We start from the raw sequence: 9791 nt of genomic DNA on the forward strand, positions 1-9791 counted from the left end.
TACAGCCGGAACTACAGCCAGCGCTGTCAGAGAAACATGCTAACCACTAAGCCCTTATATTATATTAACACTCTTTAGCAAAATGTCTTCCAAAATTTTTCATACTTGGTTTATATTATTTTTTTTTTTTTTCAGACAGCCTTTAAGAATGCCTTTGACAAAAGAAGAACTTATTTTTATGGCAAGGTTGCGATGGACTTTAACAGAAAACATCACCAGCACATCACACACAACACTGTTGCCAAACTTATTAACAAATCCGAAAAGACTGGAAGTGTTTTGGACCAACTGAGAAGTCAAGAACTGAGAACATCCACTAATGATGGCACAACCGACGTGGTGCTGACATACATAGTCCCTGTGTGTGGTGCTGACATACATAGTCCCTGTGTGTGGTGCTGACATACATAGTCCCTGTGTGTGGAGCTGACATACATAGTCCCTGTGTGTGGAGCTGACATACATAGTCCCTGTGTGTGGTGCTGACATACATAGTCCCTGTGTGTGGAGCTGACATACATAGTCCCTGTGTGTGGAGCTGACATACATAGTCCCTGTGTGTAAAGACTTTTTGGAGACCCTCTATTCTATTCTATTCTATTCTATTCTATTCTATTCTATTCTATTCGCTTCAGCACCAAGGAGAGCGACTAGTGAGCTCACTGAAAACAGGAGAGACGGTACAGGAATGAAATATCGCGATTACTGAGCAGCTCTGCTCGTTGGTCGAATCTCTTCAGCATCATCATCATCATCATCATCGTCCCTACATCTGAGGCGGAACGGAAGCTAGGCGACACACGGCGTGTAGGAGGATCGTGACGTGATTGTTGTATTTTAAATCTCAAATCCGTAATCAGATGAAAAGAAACCAGACAGCTGACGAAAAGAGTCTCTGCTGTGAATGTGAAGTCACCTTGAATGGAAAGTTGTTTATCAGAGTCGACGGATCAGCGTGCTTGGTTAGCCTGAGGACCGAGGTGAGGTGAGATGATTTTGCCCAATCTTTCCAGATTAAAAATAAGTGGGATGTAAGATAGATATTTGGGGTAAAAATCGGAGACGATGAGCAGTCAGTGATGGATGGATAGAGCTAGTGGAGCATCGTTTGCTGTCCTGAAGGGCGACCTCCACACCACTGTCTCTGACCCTCACTGAGAAAAACACACTGATCCTTTCAGCTGGTTCATTCACACTGCCTTCCAGCTGATGCTCTTATACACTTGGCAGAGGTAGGGAGGTCTACAGGACTGCAGGTAGGTGTTCCAGGTAGAACATCAGGCTAGCTTTCAGGAAATCAGAGCTTTATTTTCATCATTCGCACCTGAAGCACAGAGGCATGCCCTTCACTGGTATTACCATGCTGATGCTGCTGGAAAACTCTGGTGAATCATGTCAGGAAATATGTATTTTATCATTTCTGAGAGGTAGGAATTCGTTTTTCCGCTTCCTAGTATTTTCCTTTTCCTGTCCTAGCTATAGCCTCTATAGGCTACATGATCTAAAGAAGAACATGAAGCTTATTTTCTCTTTGCAGAGACGCAGAATCCTGTAAATGTAGCTAAAACATTTGGTAATATAATAATAATAATAATAATATGAGGTGGTAATATAGTTAATAAAGCTGTAATCTGTTACGGATGCTACACTGTTTCACATCTTGTAGGAGGCCTTTTTTTTTTTTTTTTTTTTTTTTTTGTGGCTATCTTTATTCCGGTCACTAGGGGGCGGTATATTGCCGGCCTGCGCGAGCGCCTCCTGAGGAAATGGATGGGAGGCTCCGCTCAAAAACACATAGACCCACTAGCATAGGGCACTAAACAGTATGTCAAAATAGTAGTCCACCATACACAGGTAACCTACTCCCTAATAAAGGAGTAAACTGTTTGGGACGTAGCCGTAGTCGATGCAGGAGAGTCTTTCCATAGTATCAGTTGGAAATGATTTCATGACCATGTTGTAAATATTAGTAAAATGTGTGCTCATGGACAATATTTCATTTAGGTTACAGAATATTGAATTCTGACGTCAGGAATCTAAAAAAGAATCTTCATGGCAGGTAAGAGTTTATTATTTGGGTTATTTATTATTTGGTTATTTTTTGGATAGGATTAATTTAGGAATGTATATAAACACATCTGTTATGTCTTTCATCCAGATTTTTGTGGAAATATCATTTTCTTAGTTGAAGAATAAAGATTACTGTAATACCATGGCTGACCCATAATATACCTTTACAGCCTTAGAAAACAATTTCCCACCTCTCCCCCGTTTCATTCCCCTGAAGCCATGCTTCTACCAAGACTTCAACGAGATCCCAGAGCAGCGCCGCACCATGTGCAAACGCCTGTACTATCTCTGGATTTGTAAGTATAACAAATCGGTTGATATCTATGGGTTTATCAGAGTTCCCATTGTTGTAATTCTGTATTTTTTGTTTTATGTATTCCTGAGTGAGCTGTGTACTGTTTGGCCTAACAATCCTGGCAGTGTTTTCCCTCAAAACACTGCAGAAGTGAAAGCACTGGTTTGCAGATTGGTAGTAAGCACATCACAGGACATTAAGGTCTCTTGCTGTGTGTTTCTTTTTTCGTCAATGTACAAATTGGATTGTAATTGCCAAATACTGTACAATACCTAACCACTTCCACAAGTACAGTAAGACTTTGATGCATTGTAGAAATGGAATCACTGTCATTAATCTATGGACGTATTAGTTAGCTTATGTGGGCTGTTTTAATGTAGCTGATTGTTGTGCGTCACATGCATTATAATATATAATAAGCATTATAATTCATAGTCATTACTTAATAAGATAAGTAATAATTCATAGAAGTTACTTAATAAGATTAATAATTTAAGGGAAAATAATCAACAATGGGCTGTGTTCAGTGCTAGTGTGCCAATGTTAATGTCATACTTTTTAACCTGTTAATAGTTATATTTATTGTTATGGAACCTCTGCATCATGTTAGTTCCTGTTGTCACATGCATTATAACATTTAGAAACAGTTGTTAATAAGACAAAAAAATGCAGCTTGTCTTCTTGTCTTCCGAGAAACCGCAAAGCCCAGAAGTGTCCTGAAGACTTTTCCTGTCAGAAAACATAAAGGAAAAGCTTTTTACCTCTGACTGTTATAAAGGCTGAGAGTGGAGACTCTTTCCAAAAATGTTAAATAAAAAACTCCTTACAGAAAACTTCAATATATCACCAATTTTCAAGCACACATTTTCTTTTATTTTCTGTTTATGTGGAGTTCAGCCATAGAAGTCCTTGTTTAAGTGGTTACTATACACACAACAATGTATTAGAATGAGTGCATTAATATAAATCCTGTAATTTGCCAAGCAGTCAGCACTACTGTTGAAGCTGCTGTTATTGAAATATTCATCAACACCTTCTGACCAATCAGAATCGAGAATTTAGTGACGCAGTTGTATAAGATTATGTAAACGATAGGAAGTAGAGATTAGCTCCTGGTTTATTTTGAATGTGTAATCTACTACATGAAGTTCAGTATTTAAATTCTTTTATTCTCTCTCACTCAGTGAACAGTGCTACATTGGCGGTGAATCTGATTGGCTGTCTGGCATGGATGTGCGGTGGGGGCGGGGCCACTAACTTTGGAATGGCTATATTGTGGCTTATTCTCTTCACCCCTTGCTCTTATGTGTGCTGGTTCCGGCCCATCTACAAAGCCTTTAAGTGAGTTCAGACGAACAAGCATGTGTATCTTACTAATATACCTATTGCATTTTGCACATTATTAGTTTTGAATTTTTTTTTTTCAGGATATTTTAGTTTCTGACCCCATTTACACTCGAGTGGGTTGTTTCATGCGTCTTCAGTATCAGGATTATATCCCAATGGAGATTATCGACATAAAATGAAAGCGTAAATGCACCCAAGGCACATTTTAAACAGGTTGAAATTTGATCACTCACACCACTTCAGGAAATCTAAGATGCATTTTAGCTGCATGTTGCACAAGTATAAATGCATGTGTCTCTCCAAGATAACAGTTTTTGGAAGCAGAAATCATCTTATTCATGAAACAATTACAAAGGAAGAGCAACACTAGAATTTGGTGTTCGAATGTAATGAGATGATTTGCATATTAACATGTAACACAGGTATCAGATTTGTCTGGCCAGTGTATTTGACTACAATGAAAATGTATGTGCTTAAAATCTTACCGGGATACAATCCAGACGCAGGACACGTGAACTAGTTATAAACAGTGTCTCTGAGAAAACAGTTATGACAGATAGATACATTTGGCTGTTTACATTTCCTGTCAATATTTGTGAAAAAATAGATTCCGCTTCACTCGGTTCAATCTCCCTTAGCAAATAGTTTCAAATTAAGACAATAAAGTATCAACTTTAACGCCCATATTGTTTGAAACTATATCATTTATTATTCATATATGGTTATAACTCTTAGCCTTACTCTTTTTTCAGGACTGACAGCTCTTTCAACTTCATGGCATTTTTCTTCGTATTCATGGCTCAAGTCGTGATCAGTATTATCCAGACAGTGGGCATCCCAGGCTGGGGAGTTTGGTAAGAGCTTTGGGTGTGGGGTTTGCAGAAAAGTTCTAATTGTGGTACCTGTGTTTATTTAGATAGTGAATTCAATTGTTGTTACAGCTAGTAGTGACAGTAAGGTAATGATTCTACTGTGTTCATGTCTCTCTCCATTACAGTGGGTGGCTGGCCACCATCACATTCTTCAGCACTAATATTGGCTCTGCTGTGGTCATGCTGATTCCCACTATTATGTTCACAGCTGTCGCTGTGCTATCTTTCATCGCCCTTACCAAGGTACCTTATTCCCTTTCTGATCCTGAAAACAGTTGATTTTTCCATCACTTCCTTATTTGCAATACCTGTAATCAGTGATAAAGGCTTTAGGCTTCTGATCAGATGGTTGTGAGTTCAAATCCCAACACTGCCAGGCTCCCAACTGTTGGATCCTTGATCAAGACCCATAATCAATTGCTCAACTGTATACTGTATCATTAGTAAGGTGCTTTGGATAAAAGCCAAATGAGTAAATGTAATGATGTTTATTATAAGGTGGTATCAGATAACACTACTTCATTTATTGTATATAGAAACAGCAACAGCAACTTAGAAAAGATTCTTTTCATACCTTTCTGTGTGCAGGTCCATAACTTCTACCGTGGCAGTGGAGGGAGCATGAGCAAGGCCCAGGAGGAATGGGCAACAGGTGCTTGGAAAAACCCCCATGTACAACAAGCAGCCCAGCAGGCAGCTATGGGTGCAGCCCAGGGGGCAATGCAGGGCCAACAGTACTCGGCCCCTCCTACCTACAACTATAATGACCCTATGTAATGTGTATTTTTTAGGAAAACAGTTAGGAGTGTTAGGCCTGTTTTATACTTGACACGTGACTATGCTTGTGTATGCAGACTCAGCCGCAATGTGAGGGAACAAACAACATCCACATCACGTCAGATGGCATGTCAGTGCCAAAACATCCCTGTCCATCAGGTTTCCATGTTGTATGCAAAACAGACTTTTCTTTTTCCTGTACTAGGGAAATTGATTAGTGGTAATGCACAAAAACTGTCTAGAATAGTACCTAGAGTAAGTGTGCAATTTGAGGCTCAACTATAGTTTGTTCAGACTGTGGCAGATATTATGTCACATTGCACTATACTGCCTACACTATTTAGGTTGGGCACTGAACACTTGCCTGCTTCAACAATCACTGTACCACATGCCCACAAACATGCACAATCGACACGCCAAATAAACGCAGGATATGTGTGGATGCCATCTTCCATACGCATGTGCATAGTTAAAAGCAAGTATAAACCTGGCCTTACAAGGGTATTAGGGAGGGAGAAGGGGGGTTAACAAAAAGAATTAGAGTAAATAACTGACCAATTTCATTTTAAACAACAATACAATAATGCATAAAAAATTGCCTCAGTTGTTGTGTATGGTAGTGTAAAGTATTGTTTTTGTTCTCAAGAGTAGGGTTTCTCAACTCATACCCCAGAGGCCCACTGCCCTGCAGTTTCATGTTCCTTTCTCCTAACACACCTGATTCAACTCAGAAACTAATTATCAACCCTTCTGCAGGTTGAATCTAGAATGTTTGGGAGTAGGGAAAGCTTGAAATTGAGACTCTGGACCTCCAGGACAGGAGTTGAGATGTGCTACACTAGACCCTACCAGTAATAGATTATGTCTTTGTGGTATCAAGACATTTGTAATGGCTGTGTTCTATTCCCCCCAAAAGTATGATTCAACTGAGGAAACATTCCATTGTGTTTATGTAGTATTAGAGCCCTTGATGAGCCATCTGTATCTTTGTATTTCTATATGGTTATTTGACATTAAATCAGCTAAAGGCTAACACTAGAAGTAATAATTGTAAAGCAGTTACAATGATTTATGTGAAATAACTTAGTAATAAATACAGCAAGTGACACAGTTCCTCAGTCTTTATCTAGCATCATAATTTGCCTTTTACTAGATCTTAACAATTTGTCTTGTTTTTTAATTACCTCATTCTAGTTTGTCTGCAAGGACACAAATAGCCATACACTTATACGCTTACTTTTGATTGATTGGTTTTGTAATTGTATAGAGTGCGGAAATGTGTTTAATATTTTCTGATTTATTTTATCAAATTTTACAGTTTGGCTGTGCTGATATTTCTTTGTACCTCATATAGGATTCAAATAGTTCTGTTTATAGGTGAAAGGTCAACCTAAGGAAACTTTTGATAAATTTTAGTCAAGAGCTGCATTTACAAAAACATGCTGGCTTTAAAATGGTCTTTGGTTATGTCTTAGAAGAACTGAAGTGTATCCTAAAATCTTTACATAAACTGGACTTCAGTGCCTGCATCAAGAATCACTGAGCCAGGAAATACTGATTTGTTATAAATCACTTCAGGCCTAATCTGATTTAATGTTGTCTTTGCCATTATTGCAGTGAAATATTGAATTACTTCAGCTTTAATATATAATAATTAATTCCAAATTGGGGAATAAATCATTCTGTCCATTTTGGTGAAGGAATACAGTGTATTGACATATTTTGTTGAGACATTTATTGAGGAAAAGCAGGAGTTAAATGCCTGCAGGAAAAGCACACTAATCTCTGTTTGAATTACACAGGAATTATTACTAGTGTGAATCCATTAAAACACAGAATTTTGTTACTTCCAAATAGGAATAGGGATTTTTACCATAATACTTAATTTTGTGTAAATATTTGCTGTGATATAGTGACTAGTACTTGTTGTGAAAAATTCTCATATTACATGGTTTTGAATATATGTAAATCCTTGAATCCTTGTCAGCTGATAAGGCTGTTATATCTCAATACATGTAATTTGTGTAATTAATACAGGACAGACTATTGTTACAGATATATGTTTATAGTGACACTTGAACTTATCCATAGTCTGAATGAGTTAGTGGGATGTGGTTAGGTTTTAAGCTACAGAACTAAACAGTCCTTATATACTCTTAAGTATGCTTAAATTAAACCAATATAAGAAAACGAATAAGTAAATAGATTGAGATTACACCATACATGTAAAGTTTATGAACTATGTAATCAAAGTGTCTTAAACAAGGCTTGTAAGATAGCACCTCATCCCAAGAACTGTGAAATGGTCCATGCTTAAGTATCATGTGTATATTAATGTGTATGTTTGCAGCTCTATAATTTGACTTCTGTAAAGACTTTTGTTTTTTAATTATTATTATCTTTTAGCAAGTGCGTGAGGCTTTAATGTTCAGTGTATCGTAGCTGTTTCACAGGTATTGTCTTGGGCCTTAGTTAACAAGGACCATAATATTTAGGGCTTTAGGCATAGTGTTGGTAGAAATTGCCAGTTTTCTGGACTGCCCAAGAAGCCGGTACTGGATCAGCATAAAAATGTAATCTACTTCCCAGAGCGATTTAATTCCCTGCTGTTGTCCACAACTTTTTACTGCCCTAAAAATGCTGACTTCCCATTTGAATTCCCATTTGGTATTTCCAGAGCAGAGTTTACCTAGATAAAAATATCTGATAACCTAAAAGTGTAAAGAGTAATGTGATGAAATTATATTGACATCAAGTTTTATGTCAGATGCACCAGCAGCAGCAAAGCCCAGTGTCTGTTGCCAACACCTACTACAGTCTAAAGCTTATATAGTAACACTATTAAAAGTAGATAAAGCCTTGTTTATAGTGTAAAGTGAATGAGTGGCAATTGATAATAGAACTAAAAAGGTAGTTGTCTATGTATGGTGTGTCATGTGGTGCTTGGTAAATCTGTGAATCTAATCAAACCTTGTGCCATGTGTAGATAGATGTTATTTGTGTGTTGATGTTGATGTTACTGCTGTCCACCCCAACATGGAATGTATTGTTGACTTCAGGGAAAGAGCTACATATAAAATCCACATTAAGGGTTTTCTTTTTCTCTTTTTTTATTTTTGTGTTTTATGTTGGTATAATAAACATTCCTTTCTGATATAAATGCTGGGTTAGTAATGAGTTAATTGATGAAAAGTCTTCATATATTCTATATATAATTCTTCATATAATCTTAAATATATTGAAGGGTAACTAAAGAACCAAGCAACTAGATTATGATTTTTTAAAGGTCAGTGAAGATTTTTAAAAATAATTTCATATTAGTTTTGTAATATTTTATGTCTCATTCATGGCTAGTAAACAGATATTGTTGCATTTTGTGTCTGACAGAATTTGCATCATTTCGTAGACTTATTATCACATGTTTCTCCAGCAGAGGGCAGAAAGACTCTTGGTATAGGAAATACATTTACATTAACACATTCTTTCCCAGAATCAGAGAAGGTTTTAGATGTGCTTTATATGTGTGAAGGACCACACATGAAAAATTATGCATTATTTTCTCCTAAAATTACTTTTTGATTGAAAATTGATTTTACCGCATTAGAACAACTGATGGCCATGGTGTAACGTGGCCTCCTTTATATCCCTCTATGGACAGCAAGGTAGTTGAACACAATTTCCTTCACATGGAAGAACATATCAAATTAAAACAGGAGGCATTATCATCTTAGAACATTGAATCATTTCGTCTTTTCCACACACAGGGTCAGTTCAGGGAAAATGGAGTGGGACAGCTATCAGCCTACAGATGACTTTTTGGAACAGTATAAATGCGCATATCTAACTTGTTATAATTCTGAAGGCTGTTTTTGGTTCCCAAAAATGAACCAAAGAAACCATGTGAAGAAAAGAATTTCACTGTACTGTATCCTAATAAAGTGCTGTGTGTGTGTGTGTGTGTGTGTGTGTGTGTATGTTATATATATATTCCTATGTTAGTCACCTGCCATTCTGGAGGGTATGCGCACTCCAGAATTCAGCTTTCATAAGAATGGAGCCTTTCATAAACTGACTCAGGTTTATTTAGAGCAGGTGAAACATGACTCTAAAATGCTAAATGTACTGTGGTTCTCCAGAAATATAAGTGTAGTACAGTGGCACAGTTCATTTGTCATCCTGGCAACAATCACGAGTGGAAACAGCATTTCTAGACATGAACAACTTGCCATTGCAAGTTGGCATCTTCATCATCAACTCTAGTACAGATATTGATATCTATTTATTTCTATGTATCCTGCTGTTAATAAATGGGTCGGTTAATCTCACGAAGTATGGAATCCATTGTGTAATGCATGCCTGGGGAATGTACTAAAAATAGCTCAGTGAAGGAGATTGTATTTTGCAGACTTGCTAAGACCTTCTGTCAGTCA

General features: G+C 37.4%; 1 protein-coding gene across 3 annotated transcripts; it reads left to right on the forward strand.

Moving 5' to 3' along the window:
* The first annotated feature begins 201 nt into the window (after positions 1 to 201).
* On the forward strand, positions 202 to 8521 carry scamp5a (secretory carrier membrane protein 5a). 3 transcript variants are annotated; one of them, XM_026920042.3, is made up of 7 exons: positions 202 to 980; positions 2005 to 2059; positions 2241 to 2366; positions 3550 to 3706; positions 4465 to 4566; positions 4710 to 4827; positions 5173 to 8521. In XM_026920042.3, the coding sequence occupies exons 2-7, from the start codon at positions 2053 to 2055 to the stop codon at positions 5359 to 5361; spliced, it is 699 nt and encodes a 232-aa protein (XP_026775843.1). In that variant the 5' UTR covers positions 202 to 980; positions 2005 to 2052; the 3' UTR covers positions 5362 to 8521. The 3 variants fall into 3 exon arrangements, with proteins under 3 accessions (XP_026775843.1, XP_026775842.1, XP_034163283.1); XM_026920041.3 differs by having other exon boundaries at positions 207 to 985; XM_034307392.2 differs by lacking the exon at positions 202 to 980 and adding an exon at positions 1075 to 1256.
* The last annotated feature ends 1270 nt before the right edge of the window (positions 8522 to 9791 follow it).

The sequence above is a fragment of the Pangasianodon hypophthalmus genome, chromosome 9 (assembly GCF_027358585.1).
Source record: "Pangasianodon hypophthalmus isolate fPanHyp1 chromosome 9, fPanHyp1.pri, whole genome shotgun sequence".
NCBI classification, from domain to species: domain Eukaryota; kingdom Metazoa; phylum Chordata; class Actinopteri; order Siluriformes; family Pangasiidae; genus Pangasianodon; species Pangasianodon hypophthalmus.